The sequence below is a fragment of the Anopheles merus genome, chromosome 2L, assembly GCF_017562075.2.
Source record: "Anopheles merus strain MAF chromosome 2L, AmerM5.1, whole genome shotgun sequence".
NCBI lineage: Eukaryota > Metazoa > Arthropoda > Insecta > Diptera > Culicidae > Anopheles > Anopheles merus.
Window position 1 is genome coordinate 20,260,595 of NC_054083.1, and position 20,681 is coordinate 20,281,275.

Genomic DNA, 20,681 nt, shown 5'->3' on the forward strand with positions numbered 1-20,681 from the left:
TGCCTGCTTAATTAGTTTTTGCTGTTTACAACCGGGCTGGATTGGTAGAAAATAAAATGTAAATGAAGTTCGACAAGGTTCAGTCCAGTTATTTTGAATTTTCGGAATAATATTGCGTAAAATGGAAAGTTAGTTTATATGTTAAATCGTTAAATAATCTTTTGAATTGACAAACAAAAGCTAATAACCATTTTCTTGTAGATTAATTTTCCACTGTACGTAGTGAAGACAATCGACGATTTGTTTTTGACGTACGCTACCGACTGTAAGATTCATATGAACCCACTTGACAGTCAGTTCGCAGATGAGGCCAGGTGGTCTATTCGTTAGATGCAATGGCTTCTACAAGACTTATTGTGTTCGATTCCCATTCCGGACCTGATCGATTTTCGGAATTAGGTATTTTAATGAGTCTCGAAAGCGCTAGTATGCACTAGTGATGGGAAAAATTAAGTTTTTGTCGGAATCGATTCTGGCTAGCTCCGCAGTTTTCTGGAACCGATTCCGGATAGTAGGTCCGGAATCAGTCTCCGTAATCTATCCCGAAATCGGCTTTGGAATCGGAATCGATTTCGTAATTGATTCCGGAATCGGCTCCGGAATCAAAATCTGTTCCGGAATCGACTCCGGAATTGGAATCAGTTCCGGGATCGAAATCAGCTCTCGAATCGAAATTGGCTCCTAAATTAGAAACGGCATCCAAACGGAGTCAGTTTCGGCATCGCCACTGGACCGGTGTTTGGGTCCAATCATACTACGTATTGATAACCAGCATCGGAATCGGCTCCGGAATTGATTCCGAACACGGAATCGGGTAGGTCCGATTCCGATCTCCCACCACTAGTATGCACACGCAGATTGGTATTCTTCACGTCCACTTTCACTTTATTGCGTCAAAGAAGAAGAAGAACAAGACTCGGCGTGATAATAATTAATTCCTGATACATATGGTAGTATACTCGGTATGCTGTGGTATCTGTAAAAATTAAATGATTCCAAGATAAACCCAATTAAGAGATTAAAAAAAAGTCTGTTGTTTGTCTTATTGCTTGATATCTCTAGACCTGGTCGAACATTTATCAAAATAATGACGAAGAATCACATGTTATTGCTGCCTCTAAAATTGATTTTTTGTAATGCAGAACATTCTTGAACTCATTCTTGTAATCCCTTAAGAAGAACGTGGCAAGCAAGACGTTGTACCTGATAAACAAGACTCTGCCATATCAAACATGCTTGTGCGAGTAAATACACTACACAGGTGTTGATTTTTTTTTCAATTTTACAAAATTCGAAAACAACAAAATCAGTTCTGTTAAATTTGTTTTTCTTTTGGTATTTTTTGAGCAAGTATAATTTTAGAGTTTTTGAGGCCTAAGCGGTTCCTTTTTTATGAATTTGAATCACCATTTTAAAGGACCAATTGAGATCAATTGTTTCAACCTACTTTCTTTTACCTTATGCGTTTCCTTGGCAACACTGATTGCTTCTTCTAGTATTATCTGTGGATACCCATACACCAGACTTTATTTGTTTGTAATCGAATGCTGTTGCGTCCAGCAACAAAGCGCTTTCTTTCGCGAATTTAAAGTTGAAACATCAGTTTTCTTAATTCACTTAAACTGTATTAAAAAAATCACTGAACTTTCTTCTCTTGGCGCGATGGTAGAAAGAGGTCGATTTTCGTCTTCGTGCCCGTTTTAAAACTTCACGCAAACCCGATTGCGGTCATTCGACTTAATTTGCGCAATTTCATCCATTCCTACTCTCTCTATTTCGCCCGTGTTTGCTTCGCCTGTGCTACCTGTCTCTCTCTCTCACTTCACCACAATGCAGCTGTCAAACTAGAACCGCTGTTGGTAAACAACAAATGCCTTAGGTGAAATCTAATAATTCCGGGAATCCGATACACATTAGAATAGGCCTTGTTATACAGGCCCTCCTTGTGATACCGTTTTCTAACCAATGGCATTTGTATTTGATCGTGTTATAGAGGAGCACGATCATAATAATTTGAATCAAAACATTTGAAAACAAGTATATGTGACAAAAAGAAGCTATAATTCATCCAAAAAGTATGATGTGCCTTTTGATCGGGTTGATTATTGCATGATTTGTTGAACAAACTAACCTCTAGTTTCGCGCTGTTTCATCCATCATGGTCTCTCGCTTTGAAATTGACACCAGTATATCTTCGAACGAGAACGCTGTCAAGTGACATATGCTAATGTTTATGGTTTTTATTTTCTCTTTCACAGGTAAGCCACTTATAGACAACATCATATCCCATCATCAGGTGACGAAACCGACCACATGAACCGACCGCAAAGGTAACAAACCAACTACCATAGCGCTTGACCAGTTGCCCAACTAATTTTCCTTCTCCTGCGGGGAGGTGCTGAAACCACGGCGTTCGCGTGTATCGCGACATTCGACCCACATCTGTCAACGCGCTTCCGTCAAATCTATTTCCGATACACCCACCCACCCACAAGCAGAATGGGTGGCTCGCACACAAAAAGAGAGTGCGCTTATTGTTCCACTACCACTACTATGGAGACATTAGATGTTATTTTCTACGCCGTGAAGTTGTTTCGCCCTGTGCCGGCCAACAGTAGGGTTTTGGGCCGTCCAGCTTTACTAACAAGCTGCAAAGCAACAATCTTTCCACTAAACCTGCACTTCATATTGCGTGTTTAGTGAATTTGTTGCGACTTCAAATTTTATCATCTTTTAAGAGACGTCTTTTTGCACCCTCGACAAACGACAAGCAGCACGAAAGCCACCCCAGCCACAAGTGTCCATTGATTTATGGTCGCTCGTAAAAACGTGTACCACCTTTCCTTTCCGCTGAACCGGCTGCTTCCATTGATTGGAGCGCGGCATCTATTCTAAAAGGAAAATGATGGGAAAAACATAACAGCAAAGTTGTGGGTCTGTGTGTAGCCAGAAGATCATAAAATTCGTATCTTCACTTCGATTGGATTTGTCTGTGCGCCTGCCGAATGACTTTTCAGTGTTTTTTTATTTTACCCCTGCCTGCCGCGGGTCTTTGTCTACCGACCGATTCGTTGAGTTTATTTTTATTTGGCTTAAAATCCTTCGAATCCGCAAAACCGCCACACAAACAAAAACGCGGAGGTACTTCCGCCGCAGAAAAAGAAGAAAAAAAAATAGAGAAATGTAACGATTCCGCCGTCGTTTGAATGAAAATCGAATGCGCTCGTTCTCGGGGCACAACCGGATAGGATAATATTTATGCCACGGGGCTTGGTTTATGAGCTCTTCTCGGGGAAGCAAATTATTTATTTATCTATCCGCGTGTTTCATCACTGCAAACACATCTCCTCTGTTGCCTTATTGCGCGAGCAGTCAGTGTTGTTGATTGCCATCGATAAATTATCTGCCATTTGGGATTAACATTTTTCTCGCTTTTGCGCGAATGACAAATTTGAGGAGTGGTAATTAAACAAAGAACATGCAGACACCACAGGGTGGTATAATTAAGAATGATTACTGATAGGTGTTGCTGGCATGTTCACGTCTGGTCATTATTTAATCAGTAGCGTCGATCGTGGCGATGGGCTGATAAAGGCGACTGCAATGTCAACACAAAATCAGATCGAGGAGCCAATCGATTTTGATCTATGATTCAATAGCTCTTGTCCGTCAGTCTGATCCAAGTGAGTCAGTGTCTTATTTTGGCGTGCGATGTCGCCTCCAATGTCGTCAACTCGTGAGGGAATCAGTCGGATACTTTTTTTTTCTATATGCGTCCAATTTCTGTTTTTATGTCCCTCCGTCATCAATGCTAAGGTGACGTGTGAAAATTTATCAATTTCTCTTCGAGAAACAGACATGAATCAGAGACACGCCACCGCACGCTTTTCCTGCGATGGATACACGCGTAGTTTGCTTTTTTATTCTTCCATTTGTAACAAACCTCTTGTTTTTTTTCTCATCGTTTCTCCCAATGAAGACGACGTGTGAAGTCGTTTCGACGGTGTAACGAGCGCAAAAGTGACCTTAACCGTTAACGGTGGTTTGTAAAAACAACAACAACCATCTTCTCCACCACCACCACCATCACAGTCGCCTGTTGTGTGATCGAACCTACTCCTGTTTACGGACCTTCTTCGCGCTCGTAATCGCAAGAAACAAACAGTGGTAGCGTGTTGTCGAATTTTCGCGTCCCATGACGTTAAAGTCACTGAGTGGGAAGAAGTTTTTGTGTTTTGGTCCACTTGTGCGTTTTGTTTTTCCTGTTATTTTGCTTGATATCAATCGCGGAAAATAGGCAACCGATATAACGGTGACGATCGTTGGTGATCGTTTTTATGGTTTTTTTTGGGTACATACAAATGTATTTTTGTTTCGCCAAACTGATTGTCTGAAGCCTCATGATGCAGAAAACGCCACAACCCGGACGTGGTTCGACTCTATGACGTATAGTTACATTAAGAGAATGATCTATTTGAGGGAAATGAGGATGAAGCATTAAAAAGTGACTAAACATTAATTGGTTTTTCTAGTAACTACTTCGCGATTTATTGCCGTACGCCGAGATTATTGTTATGGTGTAAGTGCCATTACTTTATTACGACTACGATTGATGTGTAAAGAACAAAAGTAAAATTATAAATTTTTGCACAAGATGAAAAAAAAAAATAAGTTCCCAGATGATTAGTATAAAAATTGAGGATATATTTCCACCGAAGATTTAAGATATGTTTTTCCCATGTGACAGGACAGGAGTTAGAAAATGTTTGAAATCCGACTTGATTGCTTGTTGAACAACATATACAGTAGTCGTTTTGATTGTAATTCTTAAATTAATTTTAATGTTGCTTAAATGTATAGGATTTCCTGGTGTTGAATGTGTTGTTTATTGATATTTTGAGTTGCGCGAATGATTCTGGTATTGTTATAAGAAGACTATACGCCAAAATTAATACATCTAACACACGTAAGGCTTTGTTCTTCCTCATAAGATGTACAATTGATAGCGTTTGTTACCCTAAGGTTCACAAGGATAAATTTGTCATTTTACGATGACTCTTTGAAGTAAAAAACATCATGCACGTTATAAAAATACATACAACGTATTAGTTACCGTAAGGACTGCCTAGCCTCGCCTCAAACCTTCAAAGATTCGCACAGTTCTTGACATTAGAAATCTGGTCGACACGTTTCCGAACCATTTCCGAGTGCAAACACTTGCTTTCCTTGCAAACACACCAGCCGCCGTCCGGTAGGATTTACGCCTAAACCTCTCACGTTGCAAAGAATTCGTACAGATGACAAAACATCGACAACACGCCGCGCGTCTCGAGCAATGATGACGGCGTGAGATTGCACTTGAAAAATGATGCCAAATCACCGGCAACTGGCAGCCGGCATCCATCAGTGTACCATCAACCCACAGGGAGTTTCATTACACCCAGGGTGTGTTGTAGTAGTGGTTCTTTGCTTCCATTGCGTGCTCCATCACCCACACTCCCGGCACTACACCCTATAGCCGACATGTTTTCACCGTCCATTTTAGGACGCGTATCTCTAATTATTGAAAAATGGTAAAACATGTCGACACGTTACAAGCTGGTTTATATTTTTGCACGGCGCTGCCCGGAAGGCACGCCACCAGTAGTGTGGTGCTGCTTGCAGGCAAAAGTGCAGAGGGAAGTACACAGAGCTTACCACAACTGAGTACACTCGTACACGCTGCGCCCTCTTAGCACACGGTTGGCCGAGGCAACAACCACACCGAACCGACCGCTTAGCACTCCAAGGGCACCAGACACGCGCGAACAGGTGGGCGACATCGCAAAGGCCACCACCGTTTTTGACCTTAGCAGTGTTTGGGGGAGAGATTTGGCAAAACGCTGTTCTAGGTTGATCTTTCTGCACGATCTGCTGAAATTTGATGGTTCATTTCGTGACTGTTTAGTGAAAGGTTTTTTGTTCAGATGGTTTAATGAACACGATTACTGTGTATGCTGGATGGAATATATTCCTACAAGCTTTATACTCTTTAGACAGGATAATTGCGATTTGATTGCACTCATGCAATTTTGTTTTGATCTGGTGTGGTAAAGAAATAGACATACTACTTGCTGTTTGAGTTTTTCTTTCTGATATATACTTAGATGTTGTTAATGTATCTTGGATTGACTTATTTTCCTATATTAGCTCGTGGGTCAGACATTTAGATTTATGATTACGTTTTGAGAGTCAGTGATGGAGCTACCTAGTAGTCAATGAACCAATGCACCAACTTCTAGAAGGCTCTCACGTTTCTGGATTCACTTTTGGATCTGTTTCTTTCGTGGCAAGTACTTGACTGTATGGATTGAGGTAAAATAGATGATCTACTAAGTTCGTTTAAAAGATGCAGCAATGTTCGTGTAGATTTTAATAGTCAGTTGAAAAGAATGTAAAATCTTAAAAGTGCTTTTTGGAACTAGCATTTCAGAGTATTTTTAACAATTTTGATGCACCGAGAATAATATTAATTTAGATATATTTTCTTTATTCCTGTTGTATTCATTAATAAATTTGAATGTGATACGATATGAAATGTGCATGATGATTCAACATTTCTTCTATTTGGCGTAACGTCCTACACGGACATGCCGGCCTATACAGACTTTCGAGACTTAATTCATTACCACACAGCGCGAATAGTCACAAATCCCTTGCTACGAGGGCACGGTACATTCTAGGCTCAAACCCATGACGGGCATGTTATTGAGTCGTACGAGTTGACGACTGTACCATGTGACCCCCCAGTGACGTGACGCCGTGTATTTGACAAATACAGTTAAACAACAGTAATGAATGCGCAGTTTTCAGATCTTGAAGCACTATAGGTTCTTTCATTTGTCATCTAGTTTCCTGCTATGTTCCTCATATTTCCTTTTGTGCCATGCTAGTAATTGAAAATATGTTCCTTTTTATCACTTTTAATGTATTTTTTACTTGTCTCTTGAATAATGGGAATAAATATTAGTTTTACTAGCGCTTAATTTGAATGTATAACTGCATCGCACATCACTTGATAACTTTATAACTAAAGCCTCTCTTAATTATACATAATATTATATAATATTAATAACATTTATTCCACTTCACTAACATTTAATCGATGTTCATTGCACTTTTTTTGTAGATACTTGTATGGTAACTATATCTGTTAATATTGTTGCGTATTGCAATATCCTTTCGTTTGCTCTATATTTTGATGTGTATTTTGTGGTCAAATTAAAGGAAAGATTGTAGGAAATGTTATCTTGCTCATCACATCCACAAATCCTGTTTGAGTGACCCAATTGATTAGCCACGTCCTAAAGGTAACATTGCGCAAAACCAACCAAACATTCTTATCCCATCACGCATGTTGTTAAATCTTGTTTAAGTAATCACTGCATAGGATGGGTTATTGTAATTGAAATATTATTTCTGACACTCCCATTCCATTTCCGTGCTAACCCACCAACCACCACATCAAAGAACAAACTGCGCCTGCCGGATGCTGTCAAACGTCCGTTACCAACACCACATGATAAGCGGTCGTTAAACTCCTTGTGTGAGCCGCGTTACGCCCGCTACGCCGTATAATTATGCCAGAAACTTTTTATTTACAAAGCAAATACCCCCAGTCATACTCCGCCAGGCCACATTTAAAATATCAAGTGTATGCCACACGCTCCTGCTTTCTGTAGCTCCCTCTGCGCTAGGAAAAACAAGGGATAATCATCGAACACATGACCACCGGCCCGCGTCCGTATGTGCACGGGTTGCTGGCTGGCGCGTTGAAGGAAAAATCACTTCACAGTTTTGTTGTCAAGATTTGCTTTTCTGCTGCGGCGTTTATACTTTCCACTGGCCGCGCATTCCTCACTTCCTGTGCACACATTACGGGCCAATTGTTTCTTTGACCTCTTGTCTCTCAGCGACCCCCAAAAAAACCATTGTCCCGAGCGGTCCGCCGCCACTCCGCCCTACACAGCGTACAGTCCGTCGGGTTTTTAGGGGGAGAGCGCCAACGAATGGCCTACTAAAGAAAACTGGCGGCCGGGAATATCCCGGGTGGCGCGACGTATGAGTTTGCGTGTGTGTGTTTGTGGTGGGACGGCCAGTCGATGAACGTTCTGAACGGGGTAAACGGGATTTTGTTCGGGTCGTGTGCAGTCACGAAATTACTGCCACCGGCTGACGAAAGCCTCCTGTGCGCTTCCTCGCGACGATCCCCGCGCAAATGCGATTGCTTTCCTTTGCCGCGCTCCAACAGAGCGTTCGAGCGAGAAAGGGATGTGAATTTTCATTCATGAAACAGAGTTGTGGGTACAGCTTGCTGATAGTATGCGCGAGAGAACGCACGTGAGTGACTGCGCAACAGAATCATAATTTTGATAGTAACGGGCGCGTAAAACCGTTAAACGGCGCGTGCCACGTGAGTGTTCCGTTGCGTTTGGCGGCCTAAAAATATCGCGCAACGGGGTGCGTTTGAGCGGGCGCGAACCAGCCGCCCATTACCCCTCTTGCGCCTGGCCCTGTGGGAGCGTCTCCCGGGCGTTTTGTTTTGGCTCCCGTTCGTGCGTTTCGTTCGGCTCGCGTGATCGAGAGACTGTTTTTCCGGCATGGGAGGTTTTTTTTTCCACGCACGCACAAATTTAGCTGCGGGTTGTTGCGCGCTGATCCGCAGGAAGGATGCTGTTGTTGTTGTTGAACCGTTCTGAGTCATGTTGTTTTTCGGGTGGGGAGTTTTGTGTTTATTGACGGGGAAAAGGTGTTTGGAAAATTTGAAGTATTTTTACCGTGTTTGCTACAGATTTTACGCATTAAAATGCAAACAAAACTGGAATAAACAGTGGCTACTTTTAGGCAAATTTCTTGTACACCTCTGTGCACATGATTGCTTCTAGAAATGTTGCACAAAAAATGCGGAATGTTTTAAAATACTTAACTAACAATGTAGTGACTTGAACCGTATTTGTATGAAATAATATCAAATTTGGTATAAAATTAAAGTAAATTACAACAATTTCATTCTAAAGCATAAGTTACTAATACAACCACTATCAAACCAACAATGTATTGGATGGATGGAATGGATCTGTCTAAATCACGCACAAAAGTACTTTGTCTCTCTTCGACATAGTCGCTCCCATTCCTGCTGGAACTCCGAGGCATTGGATGCTTCATGGTACAGCTTCATGCCGATCGTGTGCCGACCATAGCAAAGAGGAAAATGCGCATCTGCGCAAACTCTTCCCAAAAATCCCTCAAAAGCGCCACCTCCAATCTGCTTCTCTCCGTTTATTCGGGAAGTCCGTTAAACGGAAAAGTGAGCACCAAATCGAGTACACTCACCAGCCTAACGTCGATTTATTGACGGCGGGAAATCTACCAGGTTGGGGGAAAGGTGTAAAAGGATCACATCTTCCTTCTTTGCCCGTTCGGTAAAACGTGTGCAAAAATCTAACGAAGTACGATTGGAAAAAGGCAGCGTACTCGCTCTGGTGGCCGCTTTTCTATCCACTTCTAACGGACGAACTCTCAGACAGGTGTGCGGCAGTGGCGAGAGAGGGCTGTATAGAGTGAACTGAGGGCAGCCGTTTTCCTCGCGCACACTTTTATGAGTGTGTGTGTGTGTGTGTGGAGGGTGGAGTGTTCGGGTGCAACGAAACGGGTGGTGTTTGGTGGGATCGAACCGCGGGAGAGAACCCGTTTGTGCTGCACCCCAGCGAAGGCAGTCTGGCGTGAGCAGAACACGCACGGTTCACACAGTCCGCAACCAGCTTAGCTTAAACATAGTAACGAAAAGTTCTTCTCGTGGAGAGAACAAAAAAGTGCCTTTTACTTTGCCTGCCTATCAGCTGCCCTTCCGTTTCTTAGTGGGAAATTGAAACGAAAAAGAGACAAATCGCGCGTGTCGCTATTCAGAAATCTGAGGAAGTGATTTTTCTTCCGTGCTCCAGTGTGTGTGCGTGTTTAGAACTTAGAATTTTCTACCCGACAAAACTCTTCTCCTTCGCACAATGGCCGACGTTGATGTAATGCGTTCGCAGACGGTCGAGGTGAAGAAGACGCGCAAAGTGAAAAAGACGACCACCACCAAGCGCCGCGAGTCGTCCGATCAGACCGGCGAGGTGACCATCACCGAGATGGAGCAGTCCGAGTTCATCAACCAGAACCAGAACGCGCTGGAGGACAAGCAGGGGTAACGAAAGGGCACACCGTGCACAAGCGGTCACGGTGGACGGAACACACTCTACCCCACGGTGTGGTCGATCGCTGGAAATCATACGTGGACATCATCACACAACGCCCCACATCAACGGACACACACGTCCTTGTTTGAACTGTGGAGGTCATTTCATCAGGAATCCTGGGCATCCTGAGGAATCGGCGTATCCCTTATAAAGCGAGCGCGTGAGAGATGTTAATCGGATTACTTCGCCCAAACCCTCGCTGGAGTATCGATTTGCGGTTCTCCTCCATGTTTTTTTTGCAGTCTTTCACACGATCACTCGATCGCGCTCTCGGGCGTTAATGACTAAATTAGGCGCACCCGAGCGGGCTCGTAAAGTAAAATCGTTGACATGAGTTATGAGTTTGAGCACACGATCGTTGGCCGGTCGATCGTACGCTAGGAGCCGGCGGGAGGATACTGTTTGACCTCATCGAAGGTGCGATTACATTGCGGACACGGGTTTTCACTTCATGTCTTGTGTCGGCAAAGGAATGTTGAAGAGATGCGCTTGAGCGATAAAATATAAATTTTCTCCATTTTAATGCCCCATTGCGTCCATCTTTGCCGGGCCAAGGTTGATGGATAAACGAATAAATTGTTGCAAAAATATGAACATTTACCTTCGCTTAAAGGCAAGTTTACCGTGTCCCGACTTCTTCCTGCTTGATGGGTGGGTTCTTTATCGGTTTATGGTGCAATTGTTTGTGTCAAGAGCGATTAGTGACGATTGACGTTAGTTGGTTCACATTTTTTATAACAAAAGTTGTTGTTGCAATGTGAATAGAACAGAAAGCCATAAAAATGTACTTCAATTAATCAACCGATCATTTCAATCATCTTATTTTTGCAACGTACTATTTTTGGCTTCATTCGGTACGATCATGCGATCGAACGTGCATGGTAGCAAACCGAGCACACCGGAACCCATATTTTCCGCTTCAAATTATGGATGCCAAATGTTTTCGCTTATGCTTCCCAATGTCTTCGTTGTGGTAGTGGCATAAAAAATGAGGCAAGCGTGAAAATGTGCCTGACCGACGTTAAGTGATGGCAACGGCAAAGTAGCTCATTTCACACCATCGTATGGTGGTGTTTATGTATTCTTTTTACGTATGTCTTTCCCACCTCTTATGCAAAGTGCAAGATGAAAATCGAAAACTTCCTCTTCCCCTCATCGGCGGCCCGTCTGTGCAAAGTGTGAAGAGCCGGGTTTCGGTTGAAACCAGATTGGATTGGAGGAACCAAAATTTTGCACCAAGTGGGGATTTTTTTGTGATGGCGCTGCCAAAAATAAGCAATATTAACGTGTGAACTACTCCTCCATCCATTGCTGTGCCTCTCGAACCGGTGATGATGCATTTTAACCGAATTCACCGCTCAGTTACAAAGAAAACCGACCGGAATGGAACGAAAAATGTGTGTACGTGCTCTGTATTCGGCTGCATACTGCACGTTCGTCTCCTGTGCCGCATCATCCGTCAAGCGGCGGGGGCTGTGGTTTGCGCTCTCTCGCTCGCTGTGCAGTGCGATGTTGCTCCCGCACAACGTGCGGCAAACGTGAAATGGAAAACGTTTCTAACTGCCCGCGCCCATGGTCTCGGGGCGGCCCATATTGGCGGTTTTGCACTCGGCCCGCACACATGACCGAATTTTGGGTTGCGCACCATCCGACCATTTCCCACTCCAACGGCGGTTGGGCCATGATGGTGCTATTTTTAGTGATCGCTCGCCATGGTTTCCCCGCAATCGATGTGTGTATGTGTGTGTGTTTGAAGAAACTGCATAGGTCGTGGGTGTCGGCGGTGGTCGGAGGTAGCGAGCGGTGTACAGATTCTGGGAGATTCAAAACAAATCGCCAACCGACCGAGTAGCTTAAATGTCTTATGCTGCCCGTTTGGGGTGAGTTCTAGTAGAAGGTGTGGGGAGGGAAGTTGATGTTTGGAATGTTTGGCTGTGGGCGAATGTGATTGGTGATGATTCCAGCGACCGTAACCCGGCTAGATATTGTTCCGTCCCACGTCTTTCGTTATCCCTGCTCTAATTGAAAGGTACACATGATGCAATTTATGATTGCAGATAACAAAAGAGGGGTTTCCTTTTCTTGTCACACTAATCTAATCTTGAAATGTTATGTTATAGATAACATAGATATCACTAATATAATACTTCGTCTTTAATCAGTTTTGATTCTTGATTCATATTGCATATGCCTCAGGTTCTTTAGTTATTGATCAATTGCTTAAATGTATTCGTCAATTTCAGGATATTTTTTTAGGATTTTAATGTATTTGCTACTTCTGTGTCAATTGATTTTAATTGTTGATTTATTTTATGAAGATTCTCTGAGGTAAACCTAGTGACGAAAGCATCCTCAAGGAGTGCGATACTTACTGTATCTCGCTGTATCTACAGGTCTAAAGTAATGTAAACTGAAAACAGCTATCAAGGATCAAAGATACTATGATATATTGCAAGGAAGAATAAGGCTGGCTTCAAGGGACCTACAACTTTAAGAGATTTTCATCTTCTAGCTAGTGCAGATTAGTGAGACTTCAATGTTTTAATGCATCGAACAGTTTTAATAACGTTACAAACATTAGTAATAAACGACGAACACAAATTATAAATTAAAACATCTGTTACTCACCTCTACCAAATGCTGCAAATTCTAACTCGAATCTGCTTTACCCCACGCAGCTTATTTTCAGTGGCGAGTACACCAAAGCTATGTCGAAGGACTGGCATTCGGGCCATTTCTGCTGCTGGCAGTGCGACGAAAGCCTCACCGGCCAACGGTACGTGCTGCGAGACGAGCACCCGTACTGCATCAAGTGCTACGAGAACGTGTTCGCCAACGTGTGTGAGGAGTGCAACAAGACGATCGGTATCGATTCGAAGGTAAGGCTACAAATTCCTACACACAATCTACTGCAACTACGCGAGCGCCTCCGCTCTACGAAACTGACCCTTCACTCACATATCTTTCCCCGTCGTGTCTTCATTCTCTCCCGGTCCTAGGATCTCTCGTACAAGGATAAGCACTGGCACGAGGCGTGCTTCCTGTGCAACAAATGCCGCATCTCGCTGGTGGACAAACAGTTCGGTTCGAAGGCGGACAAGATCTACTGCGGTAACTGCTACGATGCCCAGTTTGCTTCGCGCTGCGATGGCTGCGGTGAAATCTTCCGTGCAGGTAGGATTGATGTTACCCTTTGCAGGATTTTGATTCCAATATATCCTTACAAATAAGCTCAGATGACAGGCTGTTTCAGGCTGTCAATGTTTTCAACGATCTGGAGTTGTTGACGATGATAGAACTAATGAGACGTTCTATAAAAACCAGACTTTAACAGATGAGAAGACGAGCGGCCGCTAATTGCTGGCGATCGATCGCCTCTAATCGAAACCCCGAAAAGCCATCTGGTTTTTCTGTCGGCTTAGTGTGTCTGTGCTGATTGGTGGAGCGAACCAGAGCGAACCAGAAAGTTTATTTATATTAGAGGTCACGTACATGAAAAATACGACGGCGTATCAGATTCGATCGGCTCAAGAGGAGGGATTAAATGGATTGAATTGTTTCATTTGAGCTATGTGACGTGTTGCTCGTCCTCCCAGCGTTGGTGGTCGTGCTGATGTTCGATACTCTCCTGCACACTAAACGAAGAATTCAGATTCGTCCGGGTGCGGTGAGCTGTGCGTCATCATTATGAAGCAAATCAAGTCAAGTACTACTTCGTTCGTTCGTTCGTACACGCTTTTTATGTGGCCGAAATAATAAATTATCAGCACAGAAAGCGGATGACATAACGAGTATGGTTAAAAAAACGACAACCCGTCTACACATTCTCATCTTGTAAGCTGCGATGATGAATCGAGCACATTTGAGGAGAGTTGTCATCAAGCGCAAAACATGCGCCCGCGAAATACGACGCTGTTTCACACGGACAAGTGCGACACTCGTGTGTGTGTATGGAGAAGGACTTTTTCAGCTTTGCTTGTTGGTGTGTTTTTTTGTGTCTCAATGTCGCTCTGGTTTTGAAACTCAATCCCACCGGCCAGACGAACACAAAGCGCCAAACCTCCAGCTTCTCTCCAGCTTCAGCCCGGCCAAGGAACTACGGGCAAGGTCCGGCGACCGTCGGCGAACAATTAAATTCAATTGGACCGAACAAATCCCGTCCGGGGGTCGCGTTCTGCTGCTGGCCGGCCGCGGATGATGCTATTTCGTTTCGTGTGACCTACAAAAATACACTACTCACATACTACTTTCCGACAACGCTTGGCAATGTCGTGATGGTCTCATCTTTCATCGCCAGCTTGCTCCAGAACGTCTGGACATATGCTGCTGACCTAAGCAGTCTGTGATGTGCGCCCTGGGCCCACAGGCAAACAATATCGCGACATGTCTTTGCATGGCGTCATCAATTTGTAAGCAGCTTTTGTTTCGTGTGTTTGAGTTATTGCACCGAATCCTTTGCTTTCCAGTACCTTAAGTCTTGAGACCAAGACTCCCCCGGTAAGGTTCGTTGCAGAGTGGTCATAAATTAGTCAAATAAAGAGATCACACCTTTCGCAACAATAAAACTGCTACTACTCTCCTATCCTTGACGGGCAAGGGGGAGAGATCGTGCACGACAACGCACTATAAGAGGGTGCCAATAATCGACGGCACAATCTCTCGGGAACATCCATTATTGCTTCGGTGGAGGTACAAGGTAAAGACACCCGCGGAAGAGAGACCTCTCGTGCCGTGCGCTGCAGCTTATAATTGAGACGATGCTGCTGCCCTCGAACCACCGGGCGTAGGCGTTCCTGTGTTCCCATTGTGAGCTCTCCGGAACACACTACTGCGCGTCTGGATATTACCATGTCCCTGTGAGAAACCAACTTTCACTGTTTTTGGCACTGACTTGCACCAAGATTCTGCCGTCGTTGTCGCAGACAGTTTGGGGGACAATTTTCATCACGTTTTATGACTTCTTCAAGAAACGCAGAAACAATGGACATTGGTCGTGAGGTCCGTAACTCGCTGGGTGGTCAATGACGGCATCTTTGTGGCGTGTTATCACCCGTGTCGCCTGAGACAATCGAACTTTATTGCCCACATCAGTTTGTCGTGTTGTCAGAAATGGTCCGGTAGGGTAATAATGTTTTCCTTTACGCTGCGACCCCCAGTTCACATGCCAGCACGCAAATTATTACACCCCAGCGGTAATTTCAACGTTCAGTTTCAATGAAGTTGACCGGTTTATTGGAGTCCGGTGCCTCATTGCGGATACAAGTGGAATAGTGTGTCCAATTTTGCATACAAAACTACAAATTTGTAGATGGCGAGCTCTGGTACTAATCGGGTGATCCGCCGCCTGCGACCAATACGACGCTCATTGACCTTCAGTGTTCCAAAGAACTGTTTCGTGTCGAAGAGAGCAGTCCTTTTGTTCGCAAAAGCATAGTCCCATTTCCTAATGGGTCGCGAAAACGATCAACAATCATCGAGAGAGCGCCAAACGATCGTCAACGCGCTCCAGAATGCGACATCTATGGGCAGTTTCAGGCATCGTAAAAACTTGATACACTTCCCAACCCCCGGTTCGCCTTAAGCGGCCGTCCTCGAGCGATCTTGACACTCGCTTAACAAAACCAAAAAAAAAACGCTGGTGGGCGTTTCCCATCTTGCGTTGCGAGATCAGCATTAGAGGACCGATCGTGGAGGCAGTAAATATGCGAAGAAGCGAACGCAAGACGCGTTGCGTTGTGATACGTTTGTGTCTTTTGGTTCTAAATTCGATTTGTCATTCGAATTCATCTGTTCGTGCGCCGACCCCCTTCTGGAAACTGTCAAACGGAGGAACGAACACCTTACGCTTTAAAAGCCAGCTGGTGGGTGTTTTTTTTTAAATGTTGTGGTCAGGGGTTTCGAGCAAGTAGCGAACACAGATCACCTCCCGTCTCATGACGGGGATCTGTGCTTTGTTTGGGAAATGTTTGTTTTATGCGCTGCTGTGGTGAAGATCGCGGTATACCACACCCCGTTGTTGCGTAGGGGTGGGATGTGCGCCGAGATCACGTTTTCTGCCTGATGCGCAAGAAAAGCGGAAGCAAATCGCGTGTCATGAGCGTGACGAATGAATCATACGGCAGAGAATGAAAAGAACTGCTCCCCATTCCATTGGCAGATGCTACTTTACGGATAGTCGAACCAGTTATAGGGAGAGGTTAACCAGGGGGGAAGGTTTGCCCTTCCCACGTCGAAAAGATTCGCGATACGGGAGATGTAAACTGCTCGTCTGAAGGAAACTGATACGACGCACGCATCGTCTACGTCAGTTCCATCCATCACACACATGTGCGGGCGGGTTGTCTCTCAGGCAAGCGCAATAACCCTTTGAGGTCTTAGAATGCTGCAATGGCAGAACGGGTGGAGAAATCTAAGCCACAGACAGTCAGACAGAAGAAAAGGCAGATTGATGCGTTTGCTGCGGTAGTGAACTCTGTGCCTGCGTCTATGCTGAACCTTCTCCTCTCGCACAAGTGGTGGGACGTGAGTGCATATTATTTGCATTCACAAATGCATCAGATGCACTTTTGTTTGCCTCTTGGGTGTTGGCAAACCTTGACAGGCTTTGACTTTAATGCACGCTTATTTCCTCAACCTAATCAAGCGCTGTTTGTTGTTTGTTTGAGCGTCTTTACTACTGCTTACCAAGACCACCGAGTGGGCTAGAATCAAACAGTTTGTTTCCTCGTTGGAATGGGTGGAACAATCATCCCCGAAGAGACACACACCGCAAATCGATTCTTGTGACAGTTGTTATTTGCCAAACAGACGCGGGGGGTTTTCAACCATCGATTTCGATTTGATTGGTTTTATTTATAGCTTGGCATTTTTGTCTTCATTTTGTTTGTGACGAAGAGAACCGATAAAACAAACCTGACACATCTAACGTTTAATAGGTTGGAGCAATTATACGCCCCGACCCGTCATCATATTCGCTCGATTTGTGATGCATTTTAAAAGGAGGGTAAACATCCAAACCGGGCCGGAAATTGATCGTTATTTTGACAACGCTAATTATGGATGCGAAGATCGGTGAGACCACCACCACTGCTAGCTAACTTTGTGCTGGAAAATTTGTGAAGGAACTGACTTTTGTCGATTGTTTTCCTGGTCTGAATGTCACATCAAATGCCTAACTCACTTCACGATCTTTTTTTGACTAATTTTCGTTTGAAATATGTGTGAAAAAGAAGGTTCAATGGTGTGGGCAGAGGTATCACTGTGGTATCGTTTTACAGCCCTTTTTAGTAACCCTTTGCCATATTGAAATGGCTTTCAGCTGTGTTCTATGTGTGTGGGCATATAGATCACCTTTGCTGAAAGAATTATGCTTTAAACGTGCTTTAAGGTCATCGGTACGTAAAATAAACAAAACACAAAGATTCTGTTTTGCGCACAACACACTCCCTTTTGGACTTATCCCATCCGCGGAGACTTGAAAAAGGTAATTCCCTTTTCCGAGCATTGTTGGTGCTGGATAGAGGTCTTGTGAGATCGCACGTGGGGAGAATGGACCGCTGTCAATGCCAGACAATGGTGATTTTCCATCTCTGGACGACCCAAGACCCTAGAGAGCTTGATAAATTGCTTTCCAAAGAGCCGTGATCGCTACCGCTGATTGTTATTTCATCGAAGACTTTAAAAAGATCGACAATACGCTACCAGTGACACTGGTTGATTCTAGTAACCTTTTCTGTTTGTTGTCTTGTGCGCTTTTTTCTTTACGAAAGAAATCGCTTTGATTCTCTTCACACCTCATTTTATGCTAAACGTGTCAGTATGTTGCCGCTTTGTCGAATCCTTCATTAAATGCCCACTTGGTGGTTGGAATAAAAAGACGGCGATGCCTCCAGGGGTGTGATGTCTAGCTCAGGGGAGGTTTTTATTATCTCTTGCCTACGTGAGACCACCATCGCGCTTTAATCCGTAGCACACAAACACGTAAGTGGTTAACTTTGAGCCCAGCACTGATGTTGTGGGTTTGTGGGACACTTTTTTGTGTTTCGTCGTTGCTGTGTGTTACTTAATATTAACTTCCTTCTTCCCACACTGACGTCGCAGACTGTGTCGCACGTAGCTGTTGACGACGGCATCGTTCTGTCTGGTGCGGCTTATCTGTGGCTATTCCCTCTTTCTTGGCTGAATCAGGCTGACTGATAAGCAGCGGAAACCTCCTGCGGACATGCAAATGTATGTCATTGCTTGCGATTTGGAGTTTCAAGCCCAGCAGATACGTTTATCGATTCCCAAGGGGAAACACTTTTTCACACACGCTTCTATTCATACTTTGTTTTTGCTGCGCCTCTGTGTGTCATAAATTCCAGCAGTAGCAGGACCTACCGTAAGGGAAAACAAAGTGTTTCCCTGTCGCCACCGCGTGAGGGAAATTGTTTCTGCATTACGCGGGCGCGAGCGCTTGACACGCGAGGCCACTTTGTGCTTGCAGCGGCGATAGAATGTTTGCATGTCGGAATCAATTTCGGCAAGTGATTTCCTATTTTATGGCAGTTTTTTCTCTGGAGTTGTTTTGTTGAAACGATGCATATGGGGAGTATCGTTTTCTTCTTCTTTCTATTCAACGACTGAAACGAAGCAAAGCTCTTTATTTCATATTCTCCCCACGAACAAATATTATGATGGATGGGATTCGCAGTCCCCACAAAAACGAGCGCAAAACGACACAAGCACTGATCCATTCCAAAAAGGCAACCACTACTACTGAAAGGAAATAAATTTGTAAAAATTGTGTCTCAATGCCACAGCAACGGTCTGAAGAAAGACTGATTAAATCCCATCGTCCCTCCCCGCACACGCTAGAACACAGTTTGGAGTGAAGAAAGAAAGGGTAGAACCTTGCCCTCCCTCTCTACAACAAACCTACCGACCCACCGGAGAGTTGTGAATACCTCAACCAGACACTGACACTAAGATGACGACAACCGTGCGCCGTCTACGAGACTTTGACTTTGGCACACTCTCCGTCCGAGAGAAGACAAAAGCCGCAAAAGCCGCATGGAAGGAAGGCTGGCTCGCCCTGACTCACCCACCACCGTCTCATTGGAGTCGCCTCCCACAGTTGTTGTCACCCCGTCCGGCGTTCCCTTTTCCGATCTCGCGAGGCCCGATCGAGGGGTGGACTACTCACGCAATAAGTACTACTACCGCCGGTTCGTGGCTTGCACTCAGTTATGAATGAACGGTTGACCAGTGCACATCGGAGCACTCGAGAGCGAGTCGATCGGAACCCACGATTTTTGTAGTTGTTGTTACGTGTGCGTATGTGCGTGAGGTGTCTTTGTGTGTGTGGTGTGATAACAACAAAAAGTGTGGTATTTTGGAAACAAAAGCAAATACGCACCAAAACGACTAAATTGAGCTGTTTAGTGCTTTTATTTTCGTCAAAAGTTTAAAAAAGTGTGTTTGTGTTGGCAACCAAAGTGTCCTAAAGCAATTGCAAACCAAAAAATAAAATGGCCATGGATATCCTGTCGTCCGACTTTGACTCCCGGCTGCGGCTGAAGACGAAAACGATCGGCGGCGAGCGGATCAAGCGGGCGAAGGACAACAACGAGGACATTGCGATCCTGAGCATGTTTCTCCCGGGTGCGACGGCCGCCAAGGAGCAGGAAAAGTTTCGCTGTCACCTCGGCATGGACTGCCGGGTCGGCGACTGTCGCGATACGACCCCAGGTACATCTCTTCTCTCCCTTCCTTCGTGGGGCGTCGTCGTTGTTGTTAAAACGAAACTAACATGTTAAGTGTGTGCGCGCGCGCGATGCTTGAGTTGGCGATTATCACACCCGCGGTTGCGGGCAGCCGTGGCTGTGTACGTTCCGCTTCCGTTCCCATCCACTTCCATGTACGGTCAAAAAAGGTAAACAGGCTCATCTCGGCTCGGCTTGGGGACGATAAAAGTGAGCTGTTCAGCCGGTATGTGTGTGTGCCCATTTAGGTACAATTAGCGGGGCGAGTGCGATAATTGCCGCCAAAGCGATTGTGCCAAAGCCTGCACCACACTCCACGCCTTGTCACTCGATGACGACGACGACGCAGTCGGTCTTGTGCGAGGTGCGAAAAAGCTGCTTAACGTGCATATATTGCAATGCAGAGGGGCATACACGCCAAAGCAAACGCTTAGAGAGAACGCTAGAGAACTAGTGTGTGTTGTGTATGGTTGGAACTATCCAAGGGCTTGCCGTTTGATCGATAGACAGGGTTAATGTCGCCATTAAAGCGTGCAATCGAGACACACAGCGTTGTGGGGACAAGGGAGACGAGGGCTCCCTTTGAGACGAGAGAGAGGAAGAGCAGTCCGAATGTAGAAGAGAGGTCCTTTTTGTGGACAAGAGTGGATTCCTCCGCGACGTT

The 20,681-nt window shown here is 44.8% G+C and overlaps 1 protein-coding gene across 6 annotated transcripts in view; it reads left to right on the forward strand.

Annotated features, from left to right (window-relative positions):
• The window catches only part of LOC121593112 (four and a half LIM domains protein 2), a 113,856-nt gene that overhangs the window by 84,526 nt on the left and 8,649 nt on the right, over positions 1 to 20,681 (forward strand). For 4 of the 6 annotated variants that reach the window (XM_041915197.1, XM_041915195.1, XM_041915204.1 and 1 more), the window contains 2 exons: positions 12,953 to 13,153; positions 13,274 to 13,448. In XM_041915197.1, the coding sequence (XP_041771131.1) occupies positions 12,953 to 13,153; positions 13,274 to 13,448 (376 nt within the window). Of the gene's footprint in view, positions 1 to 9,586; positions 10,223 to 12,952; positions 13,154 to 13,273; positions 13,449 to 19,497; positions 20,004 to 20,681 lie in introns of those variants that run through there. The other 2 variants (XM_041915206.1, XM_041915207.1) reach the window with 2 other exon arrangements.